Source organism: Phaseolus vulgaris, chromosome 11 (genome assembly GCF_051622355.1).
Source record: "Phaseolus vulgaris cultivar YP4 chromosome 11, ASM5162235v1, whole genome shotgun sequence".
Lineage (NCBI taxonomy): Eukaryota > Viridiplantae > Streptophyta > Magnoliopsida > Fabales > Fabaceae > Phaseolus > Phaseolus vulgaris.
Window position 1 is genome coordinate 682,620 of NC_143508.1, and position 22,468 is coordinate 705,087.

Genomic DNA, 22,468 nt, shown 5'->3' on the forward strand with positions numbered 1-22,468 from the left:
GTTAAAACCTCTCCTATAAAAACTTAACAAATATAGTTTCTTTTAAATAATATTCTTATCTAAACAAATTAGAATACCATGAGGAAGGAATTAAATATTTATGTAATATAAAACCTAAAGCTATTATGAAAATAATTAGTGCATTTCTGTGGGACAATCAGGTTTAGGGTTACTCATATTTTTCGTGAGGGGAATGCATGGGCTGATAAGTTGGCTAATTTAGGGTTCATTCATAGAGAATCATTTCATTGGTATAATAGACTTCCTTCTAGTATGTTCTTAGGATTCTTTATGAATAGGTATAGTCTACCTATGTATCCCATATTTGTTAACATGTGAGTTTTGGTCTAGTCTCCCATATTTTTGTATTTTCTTTCTTTTTCTTTTTTTAATTATACTTTTTTCATGTGATGACAGATGATTGTTGTTACTTGAAGTGTCAGTCTAGTTGAAAGGTCAAGTTGCACAGTGATGCCTAACATTAAAACTTTTATAAAAAAATAAAATAAAAATAATAATAATTACTGCATTCTTAATTTTAAAAATTAAAATATTTTAACACAAGTTAAAATTATTAAAGGGGTACATGATGTAACCCCAAAAAAAGTTTTATATATATATATATATATATATTTATATTTATTTGAGACTTAGGAATTTTGAAGTCAAATAAGGACTTCTTCTTGTTGGGTTGTTGGTTAATGGTTTCACACTATCCATTTGCAGCACTCGTTCTTTGACAAACGACTTGACTTCTCTCTTTTTATTGGGACCAATTCAATATTTTTTAACTTTTTTTATTTATTTTTAACATATTTCTCAAATTCTCACCTACACCACTATTACTATCAATATTAATATTATAGTTTTTAAGAAACTATAGTTAAAACTTTATTTATATTTCTATTCTATCATTTATCTTATGGTAACATTTTACCATATATGTAGTTATTAAGAAAACCCTATTTCATTAATTTATTGCTGATTATTACTAAGATTAATGAAACTAAATAAGACATTTAGTCCCAATTTACATCTAATACAAAATCATACATAAAAATTAATATAAAAATATAAATGTACCATATAATACATCATCGGTATCAAAATACAGGATTTTTTTAATTAAAAACATGTGTTTTTTATTTTTATTTTATTTTATCCCATAACTATTTTTTTCTTTCAAGGTAATACATTTCTACTTTTTTCTATATTTTATTTTTTTATAATAAACCTCACATATTTCATATATGACAAGATTATACCATATACATCCTTGTTCCTTTAAATTTATAGGTTTAATTTAGTAGAAAATGGGAGTTAGAATTAAAAAACAATTAATAGAGCAATATAATAAACCATAACCCCCTTAATCATTATCAATTATAGATAAAAAACAACATCGATTTTTTTTATATATTTTTTTAATGTTTTAAAGACAAAGTTATAAATTAAAGAATGACAGAAACTCCAAAGAAAAAAAACATTAAAAATAATTAAAATGCGGTGACACGTAAATTGATAAATGAACAAAAAGTCATACTTTGATGGAAGAAAATATAACACCATAGAGACATTTTTAATATCTCATGAATGTCATATATATCATTAAAATAAAGAAAAAAAAACAAGCATAATATAATAGAAGATAAATATAGTAAAAATGATGTAATGTTTGGATGAATAAAAGTAAAAAATAAAATAAAATTTCCAATTATATATTTGAATAAATAGAAAGAAAGTGAATTTTTTTTATAAGAAACCTCTTTATAAAAATAAAAAAATTATTTTATTCTAAAAATATCAACTTTTTATTATTATATTATCTTAACATCATATTACATAGTTTTACGTGGTTAGAAATATTATTTTAAACATTTTAAACAAAAAACACCATCAATTTTTCTCTCGTATTTAATGTCTTAGGAGAAGAAAATTATTTTTGTATATCGAGTCTAAAATTTGATTCTCGTTTCCCTTAAATTTTGCACACCCAAATCAGGAAAAAATATTTCATTTACTTTATTTTTTTTAAAATACTAATCCAAACTAGGGTTATAGAGATTAAGGGTGATTAAAATTTAATTGATATAAAAAATAGTAATCGAAAATCAATAAACAAAACTAATAACTTATTAAAATACAAAATATTGGAATATACTTGAATATTTTTTTTCAAAATCGAGTACTTTGAATTAATTTGTGATTTGATACATTTTTTTTATCAACAATAAAAAAATAATAAATAGGAACTATTTCAGGAGTGGTTCAACCCTTATGCAAAATCTACCAAAATCAACCTTCAAAAATATAATTTAATGTACCAAATTTATTTAATACATAAATCTTTGATAATAATGAGATGTAAGAAGAGTTGTTTTGGTGATATCAACATTACATTATTAGCCAAAGAGAATAAATTAATTAAAGCAAAGTAAGGGCAATTACTTCCTTTTTCATATTACTACACTCTATTTTAATGTGAATTTACAAAAATATATTTGAATAAAATAGAAATACAAGTTAAAATACCGATTTCAGTGTGAAACTACGAAAATGTTGTTAAATAGGATGGAAATATAGATAAAAATACATTCTAGATATTTTTTTTCAAAATATGATTTTGACTTTTTTTTAAATGATTTTTTTATTGCAAAAGTAAAAAAAAAGCTTCTGTTTTATTGCTACTGGATTAGCCGTAGGATTTGTTTCTATTGCACCCCATATTTTTCTTTCTGCACCCTTACAAATTTTTTGAAGTACCAGAATTGTCAAAGATAATTTTAGGTGGTTTCATAATAAGAATTATGTAAGTAAAAGGTGTTTTCAAAATAGGGGTTCATAATCAAAGTGTGTTTCTAGAAAAAAAAATTATGGAATATCTTTCCAAAACACATTTTTTTTAATTTCTGAAATAATAAAACCATAATTCATAAATATATGTTTTGGAAAGTATCTTTTATAAATATTCCAAAAAAAGTAATTTAAAGTCATTTTTAAAAGGGTAAAATAGTCTTTTTGGAAAATGATGAGGTGCACGGAAAAACACCGAATCAGAAATCACCTAAAGAAATTGAATTTGGGCAATTTCTCCCAGCACCATAACATTTTTTATATGCATCCAACACAACTTTTTAAATCCAATTCTACCCTTGTCTTCTTCCTTCTGAAAAAGGTTGCATAAGAATTTGGTGTCCATTTTAGCTACAAAGTTTTTTCATAAGAATTTGGTATCCATTTTAGCTACAAAGGAGTTGGTGTTGGTGTGGTGGTGAAGGGAATGTTTAACTCTTAGTTGTAGTGCACATTGTTTTGAGGTAAGAAAACACATTGCATTTTCGTTTTTGCCATTTTTTTGGTGAGTTGTTCTTGGATGACAATATCCAAAAGCCTGGATATAGGCTTACAGATGCATGAATCCGGAAGGCAATGTAAGTACCTCCGGATATAAAATTTCACTAGGTAATTTGATTTCCAGTTTAAGGTTCCGAATGCGCATGTCCGAAAATGTAATATGAATTTCGGATACCTATATCCAATTTGAGTTTCAAATATGAATATTTTCGAATGGTTTTTTAGACTTCCAAATATTAATATCCGAAAGATAATTGATATTCGCTGGTGGGTGCACTTAAATATAACCTAGTTTTTACTTCATTAAGAGTATTAAAGCAATTTCACAAGAACATGTTGGGTACCTATCTAAAATATATGGTGTAGCGAGAATCAGCCCTGAATTTGATCTATTTTGCAAGCCCAATTTCCATTCAAACTGGGTTGTTTCTTCCTGCACCTCCATATATTCTTCTCCCACCTCCATACATTTTTATATTTCCAAAAATATCCCTCTGTAATATTTCGAATTACGTAATTCGGAAGTCTTTTTTAAATTCATAATTAACTTCCGGATTACATAATCCATAACTTTTTTTTCAGATGCATGATTAGTTTCCAAATTATGTAATCCAGAAGGTTTTTTTAACTTCCGGATTACATAATCCGGAAGTCTCTTTTAAATGTATGTATGGATTACATAATCCGAAAACTATTTTATGGGGGTGGCACAAGAAAGTTAAAAAGGTATTTTCATATTGTGTATGGGGTGGCAGAAGAACCTATGGAGGTGCAGGAAGAAACAGTCTTCGAACTGTTTAGGGCCCATAACAATTAACAACTCTTTCAGCCCAAGCTATATTTTTTTTTTCAAAAGAAATACTCGGTTTCTAAAAGTTATAGGAATAAAAGTTTATCAATTGGTTTATGCAAAAATTAATATTGCATGTCTACCCCTAAAATATTATTCTGTTGGACAAATTCATTTCTAAATGTCACTATTGAAGTAAATAATCAAAGACTACACAAATGATAAATATTTAGAAGATTTTTAACTTTAAAAAAGACCAACAATTTCTCTTTATCACAAACTTTACCAAAAAATTATTTTATTAATGTAAATACATTTTTATACTAATAATTAATAATGCAGTATACTATTGTGTTATATACCATTAATAATTCAATTTAATTTTTGTATTAACATATATCTTTTAAATTACTAATATCAATTGTTAATATCCAAAAAAATCATTCAAATAACATTTTCAACTTTACAATTCACTATATAATAATTTTCAACCACATCTTAAATTTCATACTAAAACAATTATCAAGTATAATTTAAATTAATAATCATTTCCATCTGTATATTTACTATATAATAATTTAAATCACCATTTCAAAACTTGTAATAAAAATTTAATCTTTCATATTATAAATATTTTTATTTTTACTATTTTTATGATAGCATAATTTAAAAATAAGTATTAATTATTTTTATTACTCATAATTATATTTTATAACACTTTTAATATAATAGTCACAAATTAAAGTTATAATTAATAATTATTAACTATTAATGCAAGAAATCGAGTCTCCAGTACTAATTTATCAACGTGACTATTTAGGTAAATAAATTATAGAAAGATTTATTCTGTAATCATAAGTTTCCAATAACACTATAACACTATTCAATAACAGTTAATAATAAGATTGGATCAATATCATTGTTATTTTCAATTATTGAATAAAAATTTGTATGTTCTGAAGAATTGAATGCAGTGTGGGAGGGTTCAGGAAAATTAATTGGTGATTTGAATTTTGTGCGTAACAGTGTATGATTTGATTTGGTACGAACCTTTGTGTTTTCAGAATGCATTGAAATTGAAAAATGCAATGAATGAATGAATCTAAACGAGTGAAAAAAGATTCAAAAACAAAAGTTTGATGCCAAATTTAGAACAGTGTTTCATGCTGAGTGGGGTTCTCCGGTCAATTCGGGCAACTTGAATGGTGTGAACGCCATTTTCCCAATCTTCAAAGTCAACTTTTTCAGATATCATCAACATCATCAATGCACAAAAAATCTTGTGAACAATTTCTCTTGCACGTGAGAAGGAAGAAAGAGAGAGAGAGAGAAGAAAAGAGAAAAGATGAATAAGCGTGTGAGTGTGAGGGAGACAGAGAGAGAAGAGATATACATGCATGATGTGACCTGATATAGGAAGAAGAATCCATGAGTATTATTGTTATTGATATTGACATTGATATTTTATCATCATCACTTTATTATTACTGTTACTACCAGTCACTGCTTTCAATAAATCCAACTCATTGGTTCGATTTTCGGTCATTGCAGTTATCGCAGACTACACCATTTTTTGTGTGTCTTTTTGTGAAGAAAACTATGGGCAATGATGCAAACTTAATGGCCCCATTGTCTCGTTGACCCTTATTCTGAATATTCCTTGTTATATGCTGTTCATAGCAATTAGTAAACCGTTTTTATTATTATTATTATTGCACTGGTTGCTTTGGATTGAAACAATAAATAGGTCATCGAGTGTTGGGGTTTGGATCAGTAGAATCACAGGGTTTGAGCAAAATGGGTGTTGTGGAGGGTCTCTTAGCTTTAGCTTTGGTTCTGAATGTGGTTGTGGTGAGTAATGGAGGCAAAAGCAGCCTCTTTATCAGGAAAACCAAGAAGACTGTGGATATGCCACTTGGAAGTGATGTGTTTTCTGTTCCTCGTGGTTATAATGCTCCTCAGCAGGTACACATTCTACCCTTTTCTTCCCTTTGTACCTTGTCTGGGTTTGCATTGATTTTTAATTCTGTTTATATGTTAATGTAAGGTAGGAGAGGACTTACACTAGAGTTGAGAAAAATGGTGGATGATTCTTCTTTCTTTGCTTAGTTAATCAGTTTCTGTGCTGCTCTACTTGCATTGCTTTTTGTGTTTCAGAATTGGAATTTCACTTTATGATACAGATTTTTCAATGTCCTTTGAAATGTTTTTTGCATTCTGTTACCCTTTAGGAGTTTTTTTTCCTTTCTTTGAATTGAATCAATGACAATGGCTGGTATGCAATAAGGTTCATATAACGCAAGGTGACCTTGTGGGGAGGGGAATGATCGTATCATGGGTGACTATGGATGAACCAGGGTCGAGTGCAGTGCGATATTGGAGAGGGAAAAATGGCAAAAAGAAGACTGCAGAAGGAAAAATGGTTACTTATAGGTTCTTCAATTACTCATCTGGGTTTATTCATCACGCCACCATCAGAAATTTGGAGGTAATACCTTTCTCTTTTCCATTATTTAAATGTTATGTTATATGCCAAGGTAGAGAAGCTTGTGAGGAAAAAAAGAAAAACAGGCATTTTGGTTTGTGAATCAAATGTTGATGTGTGTGCTTCTTTTGGGGCAGTACAACACCAAATACTACTATGAAGTTGGACTTGGAAACACAACACGCCAGTTTTGGTTTGTAACACCACCTGAAATTGGCCCTGATGTACCATATACATTTGGTCTCATTGGTAAGTGTCTTATTGGGTGGTTGGATATATAGTTACTTTTTTTTGCCAAGATTTACATATCTTTTAATTTAACTTATAATGTAGACACTGGTAGCAGCTATGTGGTCTTTTGAGAAGAAAAAAGTGCTATATGTTTGTGTCTAATAGGCCAATATGTTTGTTGTAAACTGGTGTGGCATTATTTGTAGGGGATCTTGGTCAGAGTTTTGATTCAAATATAACGCTTTCTCACTATGAATTGAGTCCAAAAAAAGGAGAAACAGTACTGTTTGTTGGAGACCTCTCTTATGCTGATAACTACCCGAATCATGATAATGTTAGGTGGGATACTTGGGGAAGGTTTACAGAAAGAAGTGTTGCATATCAACCATGGATATGGACTGCAGGGAACCATGAAATTGACTTTGCTCCAGAAATTGTAACTTCTCTTTGTTTTTTTTTTCAATTTTAAGTTTGGTGCAATGCATTTTCCCAGTCCAAATCTTGGTAAGAAGTGAGTTTTCAACATGGATCAACACTTTTTTTGCAGGGTGAAACCGAACCTTTCAAGCCTTTTAGCCACCGTTACCACGTTCCTTACGAAGCATCTCAGAGCACTTCACCCTTCTGGTATTCTATCAAGAGAGCTTCAGCACACATCATTGTCTTGTCCTCATATTCAGCATATGGTAATAATCTGTGTGTGCATGTCTATTCAAACATATAAAGTTAAACTGTTGTAATAATCTTGGTTATTCTCAGGCAAATATACGCCACAATATACATGGCTAGAACAGGAGCTACCGAAAGTTAACAGGTCAGAGACTCCTTGGTTGATTGTTCTGATGCATTCACCTTGGTACAATAGCTACAATTATCACTACATGGAAGGGGAAACAATGAGAGTAATGTACGAAGCCTGGTTTGTGAAGTACAAGGTTGATGTTGTGTTTGCTGGTCATGTTCATGCCTATGAACGATCTGTAAGTGCTAAAACTTGACTTCCTAAACTACTCTTTTTCCATTCTTCATCTGAAATTTCCAATGCTTCTGAAAGCCACCAGAATCAATCATGTATCATTAGGCTTGCATTGAAACACTACTCAACTAAATGTCAGCTTCTGTTCCTAAACTTTATAGGACAAAAATATTGCACAAATGAACTTCAATAATCTCTTTGGAATAGTATCTGATTGATGGGCTGCTATATATATCAGGAACGTGTTTCCAACATTGCATACAACATTATAAATGGTCATTGCATTCCTGTAAAAGATCAATCAGCTCCTGTATACATCACCATTGGTGATGGAGGAAACCTTGAAGGTTTAGCAACCAAGTAAGCTCTTTATACGTAACATGATGATTCTTGTCACATTTCTCCTTACTGTTATGCTATTAAGTTTGAACAAGTGAAGACTTTTGCAAAAGAACAGATAAGATGAATTTATGTGTAAGTTAGAGTTAAAATCAATTCATGTATGCTGAGGAAAAACTTATTTTATTTGTTGTTTTTATTTCTCCCTCTAAAAGACCTTGTGGGGGAAAGTGTGTTCAAACATTTACCAAGTCTGATATGAACAACATTTGAACTGCAGCATGACACAACCACAACCAGCATATTCTGCATTCCGAGAGGCCAGTTTTGGACATGCCATATTTGACATAAGGAACAGAACTCATGCTCACTATAGCTGGAACAGAAATCAAGATGGTGCTGCAGTGGAGGCTGATTACATTTGGTTTTTCAACCGATTCTGGTACCCAGTTGATGATTCCACAGTTTATGTTTCACATTAATGCTCACATTCACTGATCTTCATAGAAGAATGCATAATGTGATGCCAATAAATTCAGCACTCGGCAACTAAAGAGTGCCAATTCCACCAACATGGATTATCAATGTCACTGAATCTCTGTCACCGTTTATAAATTCAAATTGCCTGCTTCTGTTCTGAAACACTTTACACTTTTATCATATATTTAAGGGGCAAATTCTTTCTACACCCAATCTGCAATCTGTTTGAACCTGTACCCACAGATTTAAATTTCCAAAAATGCTCATCATTCCGAAAATTAAAATTCGAAATTTAAAATAATAAACTCTAGAAAAGTAAATCCGTAAGAGATTATTGTGTTCCAAAAATAAAAAACCGAAAATAAAAAAGAAGATCCTATTCTGGATAAGAAAATCCGCAATAAAAAAAAATTCATTTTGAGAAAAAAACTGAAACATATTCCGAAAAAGGGTCTAAAATGCATTACCCCAGTTTATTTAAGGGTATTTTCGTCTTTTCATACTGAAATTAAGTGTACTGATATGGTGCAGGGAGCAATTGCCCAAGTTCCGTATCAAATCCATCATTTAATTTGGGCCTAAAGATGTAGCCTACGTAGCCTATTAGTTTTTAGGTAAATTCTTTCTACACCCAACATTTTTAACCTTACACCCAACCCAACACAATTTTAAAATTTCAAAAATATCTTTTATAAATGCCACTATTGAATTAAATAATCAAAGACTACACAAATGATAAATACTCAGAATTTTTGAACTTAAAAAAAGACCAACAATTTCTCTCTATCCCAAACTTTACAAAAAAAATTAATTTTTCATACTAATAATCAATAATTTAGGATAATATTTTGTTTATACCATTAAACTGTTATTAATAAATCTAACAGTAAGATTAACAATTCAATTTAGTTTTTTTATTAACATATATTTAAATTACTAATATCAATTGTTAAAATCCAAAAAAAAAACATTTTTAATTTTATAATTCTCTAAATAATAATTTTCAACCACACTTAAATTTCATACTAAAATATAGTTTTCAACTTTACAATGTACTATAATATTATTGTTATGTTCAATGATTAAATAAACATTTGTACGCTTTGAAGAATTAAATGCAGTGTGAAAGGGTTCAAGAAAATTAATTGGTGATTTGAATTTTGTGCGTAACAGTGTATGATTTGATTTGGCAAGAACCTTTGGGTTCTCAGAATGAGATTGAAATTGAAAAATGCAATGAATGAATTCAAAAACAAAAGTTTGATGCCAGTTATCACAAACTCCACCGCTTCGTGTGTGTTCTTTTGTGAAGAAAACTGTGTACAATTTTTCTTCCACCTGATATAGGAAGAAGAATCCATGAATGTTATTGTTATTCATATTGATATTCTATCATTATCATCATCATCATCACTCTATTCTTCCTATTATTACCAGTCACCGCTTTAAGTAAATCCAACTCAGTTCGATTTTCGGTCATTGCACAGACTCCACCGTTTCGTGTGTGTTTTTTTGTGAAGAAAACTATGGGCAATGTTGCAAGCTTCATGGTCCAATTGTCTTGTTATATGCTGTTCATAGCAATTAATAAACCCTTATTATTATTATTATTATTATTATTATTATTATTACTGCACCGGTTGCTTTGGATTGAAATTATAAATAGGTCATCGAGTATTGGGGTATGGATCAGTAGAATCACAGGGTTTGAGCAAAATGGGTGTTGTGAAGGGTCTCTTAGCTTTAGCTTTGGTTCTGAATGTGGTTGTGGTGAGTAATGGAGGCAAAAGCAGCAACTTTGTGAGGAAAACCAACAAGAATAGGGATATGCCACTTGACAGTGATGTGTTTAGGGTTCCTCCTGGTTATAATGCTCCTCAGCAGGTACATACTCTACCCTTTTCTTCCTTTTGTACCTTATCTGGGTTTCCATTGATTTTTAATTCTGTTTATATGTTAATGTAAGGTAGGAGAGGACTTACACTAGAGTTGAGAAAAATGGTGGATGATTCTTCTTTCTTTGCTTAGTTAATCAGTTTCTGTGCTGCTCTACTTGCATTGCTTTTTGTGTTTCAGAATTGGAATTTCACTTTATGATACAGATTATTTATTTGCTTAGTTAATCAGTTTCTCTGCTGCTGCTTGATCCACTACTTGCATTGCTTTTTGTGTTTTAGAATTGGAATTTCACTTATGATACAGATTTTAGAGAGGGAATTCCATTGTTCTTTGAAATGTTCTTGCATTTTGTTACCCTTTAGCAGTTTTTTTTCCTTTCTTTGAATTGATTCAATGACAATGGCTGGTATGCAATAAGGTTCATATAACGCAAGGTGACCTTGTGGGGAGGGCAATGATAATATCATGGGTGACTATGGATGAACCGGGGTCGAGTGCAGTGCGTTATTGGAGTGAGAAAAATGGCAGGAAGAGGATTGCAAAAGGAAAAATGAGTACTTATAGGTTCTTCAATTACTCATCTGGGTTTATTCATCACACCACCATCAGAAAATTGAAGGTACTTCTCTTTTCCATTATTTAAATTTCATGTTGTTTGTTTTCCAGATACATGCCAAGGCAGAGTAGCTTGTGAGAAGAAAAAAAAAGGCCATTTTGATTTGTGAATCAATTGTTGATGTGTGTTCTTCTTTTGGGGGCAGTACAACACCAAATACTACTATGAAGTTGGACTTAGAAACACAACACGCCGGTTTTCGTTCATAACTCCACCTCAAACAGGCCTTGATGTACCATATACATTTGGTCTCATAGGTAAGTGTGTTATTGGGTAGTTGGATCATATAATTACTTTTTCTTAACAAGATTTACATATATTTTAATTTAATTCATAATGGTAGCAGCTATGTGGTCTTTTATTACCATGAATGGTATAACATTCACCATTAATTTGAGAAGAAAAAGTGCTATATGTTTGTTGTAAACTGATGTGGCATTATTTGTAGGGGATCTTGGTCAGAGTTTTGATTCAAATACAACGCTTTCTCACTATGAGTTGAGTCCAAAAAAGGGACAAACAGTACTGTTTGTTGGAGACCTCTCTTATGCTGATAGGTACCCGAATCATGATAATGTTAGGTGGGATACTTGGGGAAGGTTTACAGAAAGGAGTGTTGCATATCAGCCATGGATATGGACTGCAGGGAACCATGAAATTGAGTTTGCTCCAGAAATTGTAAGTTTATAGTACGAATTGACTTTATTTGCATTTAACTATCTGAAAAAATTCTTTCTTTTTTTCAATAAATTTTATCTTTGGTGTAATGCATTTTCCCAGTCCAAATCTTGGTAAGAAGTGAGTTTTCAACATAGATATCAACACTTTTTTGCAGAATGAAACAGAACCTTTCAAGCCTTTTAGCTACCGTTACCATGTTCCTTACGAAGCATCTCAGAGCACTTCACCCTTCTGGTATTCTATCAAGAGAGCTTCAGCACACATCATTGTCTTGTCCTCGTATTCAGCATATGGTAAAAATATGTGCATGTCTGTTTCAAAAACATATAAAGTTAAATTGTTTAATTGGGTTAAATGCACACCTTTTTGTTGTAATAATATTCGTTATTCTCAGGCAGAGGAACGCCACAATATACATGGCTTAAAAAGGAGCTACGGAAAGTTAAAAGGTCAGAGACTCCTTGGTTGATTGTTCTCATGCATTCACCTTTATATAATAGCTACAATCATCACTTCATGGAAGGGGAAGCAATGAGAACAAAGTTTGAAGCCTGGTTTGTGAAGTACAAGGTTGATGTTGTGTTTGCTGGTCATGTTCATGCCTATGAAAGATCTGTAAGTGCTAAAACTTGACTTCTTAAACTACTCTTCTTCCATTACTCATTTGAAATTTCTAATGCTTCTGAAAGCCACCAGAATCAATCATGAATCATTAGGCTTGCGTTCAAACTTGGAAACATAGCTACTGAACTAAATCACAGCTTCTGTTCCTAAAATATAGAGGAAAAAAGGCAACAAAAATATTGCACAAATGCACTTCAATAATCTGACTGATGGGCTGCTATGTATATCAGGAACGTGTTTCTAACATTGCATACAAGATTACAAATGGTCTTTGCACTCCTGTAAAAGATCAATCAGCTCCTGTATATATCACCATTGGTGATGCAGGAAACTATGGAGTTATAGATTCCAAGTAAGCTCTTTATACGTAACTTGAGGAAAAACTTATTTTATTTGTCGTTTTTACTTCTCTCTCTAAAAGATCCTGTGGGGAAAGTGTGTTCAAACATTTACCAAGTCTGATATGAACAACATTTGAACTGCAGCATGATACAACCACAACCAGAGTATTCTGCATTTCGAGAGGCCAGCTTTGGACATGGCATGTTTGACATAAAGAACCGAACACATGCTCACTTCAGCTGGAACAGAAATCAAGATGGAGTTGCAGTGGAGGCTGATTCCGTTTGGTTTTTCAACCGACACTGGTACCCAGTTGATGATTCCACATAATGCTCACATTCACTGATCTTAATATAAGAATGCATAGTGTGATGCCAATAAATTCAGCACTCTGCAACTATAAAGAGTGCCAATACCACTATTATGAATTATCTATGTCTCTGAATCTCTGCACAGTTAATAAATCCAAATTGCCTGCTTCTATTCTGAAACACTTTACACTTTTATCATATCATCTTAGGTAGCTCATAAAATAGTTCCCTATCAAATCCATCATCCAATATGCTTTCCAAATCTCATAATGCTTCACTACAGTACCATTTTGATGCAAAAAACTTAAATCAAATCAGCTTGAGGTTGAATTACCCTTAAATGACTGGTTCTGGCTTTTGTGTGTTTCTTTATTCTCCAGGAAGTGTAGTCATCTTCTGGAGTTAAAAAGATTAGAAAAAGAAAACAAAGATCGATTGAATTTATTGTGAAAATCTACAAAATGCTACATTTAAATTTTTAGAATAAAATTGTAAAGTAAATAATGTTATTTATCTTGGAATTTATTAATTCTTTGTCTTCAACAATAGAATGATTTTTGAAGAAGCTCAAAAAGAGACTTTATCTTCCTTCACCCCCATAATTTCTAACTACACCCTCATAATTTTGAAAATAACCCTTTTTTGAACATGTTTTTAGAAACAGCTCTTTTTAAAGATGATTAGTTTCAAAGATTTTTCCTTTACTTAAAATCATCCACAATTTGCATTAATTCATACGACAATGCTACCCACATGAATAAACATTGTCCATGAACTTTGAATGAACTAGTCACCACTTTGTAAGTAGATAACAACAAAGATGTATTGGTCAAATCTGGTTTAATGACCAACTTGGTCATTAATCAAACAAAAGATTATTACTTTTCTTAAATATAATTAGTATTTTAAAAAGGAGATTCGTTCTTAAGTTTATTTGTAAGGTGAACACGAGATTATTTAAATTACAAGTTAAGTGAATAAAACAAAAATTAATTTAATTTAAGTTACATCTTCTCCTAGTTTAATTAAACTTTTTAGATCAAGTCACTATTGTAGCAATTCATTTTCCTAGTCTACTATGATTTTCTTTGTAATTTATTAAATTAATATTAAAAAAAATCACTATTTATTTTTATCACAGACAGTGTTGATAACAAGACATCAGTATTTTTGTTCCTCATTTCTTTACAACTGCACCCTTCTTTAGGCAAGCATTTCATACAATGCAACTTATAATTTTATATCAACATTATATAATAAACAAAAGAAGAATTATAACACGATAAAGAATAAGATGGAGAATGCAACCAAACAGTGTGACAAAGATGATGAGAAAATGCAAAAATTAGAATGAAGTAAATCACAAGTAATCTCAAACACTTCATAATATCAAATTTAGACAAGTTTATTCACACGAGTAATAGTATTTTTCCATTGAATCCTAATAATATATAATTGTCTTACCTTTCAGCCTCAATAATGACTTAAAGAATGTATCAATCTGACTTAAAGAATGTTAACAATATTATTTCCACTTGAGTCATTTCATAGACTTCTTTACCAATGTTCAACCCTATTAATAATGTATTCAACAAACATGAATAACACGAGTTGCAACTACTGTATTGTCCATAAATTTTCTAGCAATAGACATTCTTTAATCCATGAGTTGCAACTACTGTATTGTCCATAAATTTTCTAGCAATAGACATTCTTTAATCCATAATTTTGAACAGGGTGAAAATTCTAAGACAAGCAATGGACATTCTTCCAAACAAAGTTCTACAAGAGAAGGAAAGACCCTTCTCTAAACTTTTATATGCAATAATTGCTTACACTTATTCAGGTATTCAAATTTAGAAAATGTCAATAACGTGAATGACGCTATAACCATTATGTCATATAATTATGTACCAATGGACTTCAATTTAGTAAAATTGTTATTAAATTATTTAAATACAGCCAATTAAAAGAATACAACTATCTTAAAGAGAGGAGGGGAAAGTTAAGCAATTACCTCACTCAATAATTTCTAAAACGACTAATTGAGACAATGAATCATTTTGTAGTTACTAAGGAAATAAGTCACCACCAAAGTTTTCATTTTTCCTTTCAAATATTTGTGTGACTGTAACTTATCAAGCACATTTGTGTTTTTCTGTATATGTATGTCTTGATGCACCGTTCTTGTCCAACTCTGACTTTTTAAGGTGTTTTTTTGTTCTTCAATTATTCCCTAGAAGGAAAATGCAGAAATTTTTTACAACCGCGCCATAGAAGATTTTTTAAGTTGATCAAAGAATCGAGAAACTTATCAATTATTGAACTTGCTTTAGCTTTATTATTGAATCTAGAAGACTTTAACATGCTTCTTTAATTGCTCTAATCAATCAAAACCCACCAAAGTCTGATACTTCAGACATTTGTGCATAACTGAATTTTTAAGTCATCCTTTGAGCAAACCCATTCTTAATGTGAAGAATTAAAAGACTAGAACTCTCATCTTCTTCTATTAAGGATATTGAGACTAACTTTTAGATACATTAGTTATCAACATTTTCAAAACATGGAGAAGACTTTCTACCCTCCATAATCATATTAATTGTCACATCTCTATACAAAGCAAAATTGCAAGTACCAAGGTAAGAATAAGAGGTGATACTTGTATATCTCATTAGCGGACTCATATCGTCTACTAAGTATAAGTGATCCAGGAATGAAATATACGTTAAGAAAGCACGGAGAGCTGCAACACTTGAATAGCGTGACATCACTATTAGTGTACTCTTAGAATCTCATGCACTAAAAGAAATTTAAAGGATATCTCACGCAAGGAGTATTCCATCTAATACAATGAGGAATCTTCTGTCATGTATTTATTACTTTAATTTGATCTGGAATACATTCAAATTTATTATATTACAATAACTAACAGTCATACACTTGTAAATTTTTTCTGATCTCCAATATAACTTATCTTTCTGAGATGTAAACTCATGATCTTAACCAGGTCATCATTAAATAAAATTCAAAGCAAAGGTGGTTTTTTTCCAATTTTCAATACACCAATAAAAGCAAATATAAGAATCACTTTTTACTTGTCTAAGACTGTCCTGTAATAAGAATTCTTCTCAAATTCTTTCTTTGTTAAACTCGCTCCCATATACTTCAAATTCATCAACCAAAGAAGTTGTGGATACAAAAAAGGCGGGCAACATGTCTACCATATTTATACGACAAAATAGAACAGATCGTTTCGTTAGAGTAACTATTGAAGCAGATCTACCATTTCGAGCATCCTTGGGTGCATTCCATTTGGATATAAAAAAGAGAACACCTTGTTGAAACAGTTAGACTCAAATTTCATCTCATCTAATATTTCGTTTGCATCATATATAATATGATTTAGTTTTTCTAATTACTTAAGAAAGCATGAGACAATTCTTTTTTCTTTTTTACACGGAATTTACAACTTCTAGGCTCAGTAACAACATTTTCAATCTATGTATCAGTTTACGTCCTCTCCACTAAGTATGTCTCTTAGCATGCTCACTCACGCTGAAGAATAAAAATGTTAGTACTTGTAAATGACGACAAAGAAAAAGAATTGGGTGATGCATTCGTGAGTACTTGACTAGAAAATATAAAACATATCATGTATGATGCAGAACAAATATTAGACAAAATGGAATTTGAGTCTAACTGGTCCACCAATGTATTCTCTTCTTTAAATCCAAATGGGATACACTCAACGATGATATTAAAATAGTAGATCCGCTGGAACAGTTAGTCCAAGGTTTTTGCATGCCTTCTTTGTAACCACAAGGTTTTTGGTTGATGAAATCTAAATTATATGGGAGAGAATTTGATAAATAAAGAATTTTAGATAAATTCTTATTACAAGACAATCTAAATAAGAAAAAATAATTTATATACTTGTCATGGTTGGTGTTTCGGAAATTGGAAAAAGCATCATTACTTGAATTTTGCTCAATGATGACCAGCTTAAGGTCATGAGTTTACATATCACAGGAACAAGTTGTATTAAAGATCACACAAAAAATTTATGTGTATGATAATTAATCGTTATTACTTAACAAATTAGAATATACTCCAGATAAAATTAAAGGAAATAATACATAACAAACCTTATTGTATAGGACCATATATGGAACAATGAGTTTTTTTTGTTGAGATATACTATAAATTCTCTTTAGGGCACGAGATTCTACAAGTAGACTAATATAGTAATGTTATTGAAGTTTTTTATGCCTCTATTTCATACCTATCAATTGAAAATAATTGCTTATGATTCAATAGGTATGCATCCACACCCAAGATACAATGTCTGATCTTAAAATGAAGAATTGTGAAGAACTACTTTGGTCTCCATTTAACATAAAGATGATCATTAATTACTTATACTTAGTAGACGATATTCAAAGATGAGATATACCAAGTTTCAATACGCAGTCCGTTATCATCTCTTATAGTCACTGATCTTTATACATGAAATCTTGCTTTGAATATTGTTCTACATTTCCTCTTCTCCCATGTTTTTAAAATGCTAAAATGATTAAAGAGATAAAGAATGTATCAAAAGCTAGTCTCAATATCCTTAATGGAAGAAGATGTGGATTTTATCCTTTTAATTCTTAACATTGTGCATGGGTTTGCACAAAGAATGACTGGAAAATTTAGTTATGCACAAATGGATTGTCAACTATTAATGTATCTCAAGAAAATATCAAATATTTGGTGGGTTTTGATTAGAGCAATTGAGGACCATATTGACATTTGACATTTTAAGCATGATTTCCCGTCTAAAGTACCATGCTAACTTATTGGTTAGGAGTTAGGGGTGGGCAAGGTAAAACGGGGTGGTGTGGTTATTGGTGGATTGTAATTGAGCATTCACATTTGAACATATGGAGGTGCTAGAAGAAGCTGGAAATATATATGGAGTGGAAATGGGTATTGGGCTTGGTGCGGTATTTTGGGTCATGTTCTGGGAATGGATTACTTCTTCCTGCACCTCCATATATTCTTGTGCCATCCCCATACAAAACAAAACGTTGTGAAAATACATTTTTATCCCTTTTATGTCATCTCCTTATACTTGTAACAATTTAAAAAAATTATATATATTTCAGATTACATAATATATTGAATTTGAAAATAGCTTCCGGATTATGTAATCCATAATATATTTTTAAAAAGTAGTATTTTGTATTACATAATCTAGCTTCTGAATTATGTAACTCAAAAACTAATCTCATTAAAAAAGACTTTCAAATTATGTAATCCAAAAATTAATCGCGTATCTGAAAATAGTATTTTAGATTACATGTGGAAACATAATTTGAAAACTATGTAAACATAATTTGAAAACACATGATAAATTTTTAGTTTTCAAATTATGTTTACATAGTTTTCAAATTATAATCTGAAAGCTTTTCTTATATTAGAAAAAACTTTTGAATTATATAATTTGAAAATTAATAATGCATCTCAAAAAACTTTTAAATTACATAATCTATCTGAAAACTAATTATGAATTTAAGAAAAAATTTCCAATTACGTAATTTGAAGAATTACATTTTTGAAATACTGAAAAGCATTGGGTTGGAGAAGAACGTATGGAGGTCCAGAAAGACATAGTCGTGAGAGTGGGCTGCCGGGAACAAGTGGGTGCGTGCCAGCTGCAATTTTTAAATTCTGGACAGAATCACGTGTAATAAAAAGCCTGAAAATAGGAAAATCAAACACTGGAAAGCTTGTGATAGCATCAGGAATGCACTCATATTAAATCTGCTTAGTGATTCAAACATTTTGTGTGTTTTTAACTTCTTTTTGTACCATTTTTTTAGGAATACAAAAAAAAATGTTTTAAGATTCTTTTTTAAAGATTTTTCTTTTTTTTCACAAATTTATTTATCCCGGTGTTGACTATTATCATACTTTATAATAGAATATTTAAGTCATGTAATGTTATTTTTATCCAAAGAAAAATTTATGTAAAGTTTTTAGTGTGATTTGTTATGTCCCTTTAGTGTAGTATATTTTTCATTTACTTTTTATGTGTAATTTAATAATAAAAAATTAATTTGTACTAAAATATGAATTATTGTTTACAAATTTAACTTAACTACTATTTTTAATAAATAAATTTAAATATTTAAAACGATTAAAATAATTGTTAAAGAGAATACTTAATAGATTAAGTTGCTACCTGTGATATTTTATATCTTTGTTTTAAATGATAAATTTATTACATATTTCGACTGAAGTATGAAATATTGAGTCATATAAATAAAATTATAATTTTTCCTTTAAATTAGCAGATAATATGACAGTTTTGCAGTTAGAAGAATCTTCGTACCTGCATATCTTTTCATCAAGAGGCACCAAAACTGAAATAACGAAATTGTCAGAAAAGAGAGTATAAAAGAATTATAGAAAAGGCAAAAGAAAAAAAAAACTGAACGCAGAAAATTTTGTTTTTATCAGATGTAAAATTGTCAAAATCATTTTAATTTTTAACTATATATACACAATTTAGAGTTTATGAATATTATTCAATACTTTTTTTTATTATTTTAATTAAAAAAAAAGAGTAACGTAACATTACAATATAATTTTTACAAATGCATTTTTGTGAGTTTGAATCCTTTAGGCCGATTATTGTTACAGCAATTTTAAGTTTAGATGACCTGATTCATAATAATTCACATATTAAAACAATCATATTATATTGTATCACAAATTTAATTATTTGATAGACATAATTAGTTATATAATTGCACTTATTATATCAATATTCCTGTAATTAAAACTATAAAAATAAATTATTAATGATAGTAAGAACAACTTTCTTTGCCTGTTTATTCTTTATGGATAAAACAGATTAAATTAAATTTTAATTTTCAATTCAAAACTTAGATGTCTAATTATTTTGTTAGATGACAGTTTCTTCCTGCACCTTTCTTCTGGCACCTCCATAAAATTTTAAAATACCAAAATTATACTTCAGTAAAAAGATAAAAAATAAAACACCAATATTACAATCGGAACCTAATAAAACAATACACACCGAAAATCATTGAACCCTAAACTAATCACCGATTACCTAATAGAACATACATGCATTTCAAATGCTTCCCAGATTACATTTCAAAATTAAAATTAGTAAAATTTGTGAAGAGCAGTGTTGTTAAAATCGCGATTTAGATCGAAAAAATCGCGATTTTACGATCTTTCATGCTAAAAACGTGCTGGATCGGTGCCTGACTCGTTTTCTCAACGGATCGGAGCGATCCGACGATCCAGGATTGGATCGGCGATCCATGACGCGGCCCAAAAAACCCTAATTTTTAAAAAAACCTAAAACCCCTAATTTTAGTTCAGAAACCCTAATCCCAAAACGCAACCCTAATTTTTGAAGAACCTGTGCCTCTGTCGCGCCGTTTGGCCGCCGTCCACGCTACCTGTCGTCGCCGCCGTCGTCCACGCTACTTGTCGTCGTCGCCGCCGTCCACGCTACGCGTCGCCGCCGCCGTCGATCGTGCCTTCGTCATTTGCCTTCGCCATTCGCGTCGCACTGCCTCCGCCACTGTCCACTTGTTCTGCTCCGCCACTGTTCAGACGCAATTTTCTTTGTTCCGCCACTGTTCACGGGTTATAAGTTATAACTTATAATGGCAAGTGGAAGAACTGATCAGCTTGGAAACATTATGGATAGTTTAAGAATGATGTGGAAGAATGATTTAATTGGATAGTTTATTGGTATTAAACATTATGTTGAATATACTTTTAATTATGTTATGTATTTGGACCATTTAGTTATTTTATATATTTGAACCATTTCATGAATTATGAGTCTATTTTTAATTATCTTATGTATAGTAACTCGGATAGTAACTCTTCCGAGTAGAGTTACGATCCCCGAGTTACGATCTTTTTTTCCCTCTCCGATCCGTCTACGAGTTACGATTTTAACAACATTGGTGAAGAGAGCACTGTGCATCGTTAATGATGGAGAATGAGAACTTTAACAGAGATGGAATGGAAGTGTGAAGGAAAACGTATTGGGGAAGGAGAAAGGTGAAAGAGGTGGGAGGGGGTGGGAGCGGCACTAGGGCTGCGGCTGCTGAGAAGTGAAATGAAAGAAGGTAAGAAATAGAAAGAGAAAGTGAGATTGAAGTAGGTTAAATTAATATTTTAATATTTTTACTGAAGGGTATAAAAGTAAATGTTCATTTAGTATGGGGTGCCGGAAGAAGCCATGGAGGTGCAGGAAGAAGCTGTCTTGTTAGAGATATAGGCCCATTAGAAGATTAGAATTAAAAAAGTATCTAGGCCTACTTGTTAAATGACTACATCTAGACCTTCACCTAGATAAACTCACGTGACCATTCACTTAGATAAACTCACCTATCCGTCAGAGCACGGCACCCAACCTCCATCAATGGCCCACAATGCGCCACGTCACGCACAATCTGCTGCACCTTCACGTGATTCTGTCCAGAATTTAAAAATTGCAGCTAGCACGCACCCACTTGTTCCCGGCAGCCCACTCTCACGACTATGTCTTTCTGGACCTCCATACGTTCTTCTCCAACCCAATGCTTTTCAGTATTTCAAAAATGTAATTCTTCAAATTACGTAATTGGAAATTTTTTCTTAAATTCATAATTAGTTTTCAGATAGATTATGTAATTTAAAAGTTTTTTGAGATGCATTATTAATTTTCAAATTATATAATTCAAAAGTTTTTTCTAATATAAGAAAAGCTTTCAGATTATAATTTGAAAACTATGTAAACATAATTTGAAAACTAAAAATTTATCATGTGTTTTCAAATTATGTTTACATAGTTTTCAAATTATGTTTCCATATGTAATCTAAAATACTATTTTCAGATACGCGATTAATTTTTAGATTACATAATTTGAAAGTCTTTTTTAATGAGATTAGTTTTTGAGTTACATAATTCAGAAGCTAGATTATGTAATACAAAATACTACTTTTTAAAAATATATTATGGATTACATAATCCGGAAGCTATTTTCAAATTCAATATATTATGTAATCTGAAATATATATAATTTTTTTAAATTGTTACAATTATAAGGAGATGACATAAAAGGGATAAAAATGTATTTTCACAACGTTTTGTTTTGTATGGGGATGGCACAAGAATATATGGAGGTGCAGGAAGAAGTAATCCATTCCCAGAACATGACCCAAAATACCGCACCAAGCCCAATACCCATTTCCACTCCATATATATTTCCAGCTTCTTCTAGCACCTCCATATGTTCAAATGTGAATGCTCAAT

General features: G+C 30.8%; 2 protein-coding genes across 3 annotated transcripts; both read left to right on the forward strand.

Moving 5' to 3' along the window:
• The first annotated feature begins 5,390 nt into the window (after positions 1-5,390).
• LOC137825223 (purple acid phosphatase) lies at positions 5,391-8,819 on the forward strand. Of its 2 annotated transcripts, none has more exons than XM_068630899.2 (8): positions 5,391-6,109; positions 6,432-6,632; positions 6,767-6,878; positions 7,067-7,296; positions 7,408-7,546; positions 7,620-7,840; positions 8,075-8,196; positions 8,456-8,819. In XM_068630899.2, exons 1-8 carry the CDS (start codon positions 5,942-5,944, stop codon positions 8,655-8,657), a joined length of 1,395 nt encoding a protein of 464 aa, XP_068487000.1. In that variant the 5' UTR covers positions 5,391-5,941; the 3' UTR covers positions 8,658-8,819. The 2 variants fall into 2 exon arrangements, 1 of the variants encoding a protein (XP_068487000.1); XR_016517326.1 differs by having other exon boundaries at positions 5,427-6,109; positions 7,200-7,296.
• An 845-nt stretch (positions 8,820-9,664) lies between these two features.
• On the forward strand, positions 9,665-13,298 carry LOC137825229 (fe(3+)-Zn(2+) purple acid phosphatase). Its single transcript, XM_068630903.2, has 8 exons — positions 9,665-10,539; positions 10,973-11,173; positions 11,316-11,427; positions 11,619-11,848; positions 12,006-12,144; positions 12,246-12,466; positions 12,706-12,827; positions 12,961-13,298. Exons 1-8 carry the CDS (start codon positions 10,372-10,374, stop codon positions 13,145-13,147), a joined length of 1,380 nt encoding a protein of 459 aa, XP_068487004.2. The 5' UTR covers positions 9,665-10,371; the 3' UTR covers positions 13,148-13,298.
• The last annotated feature ends 9,170 nt before the right edge of the window (positions 13,299-22,468 follow it).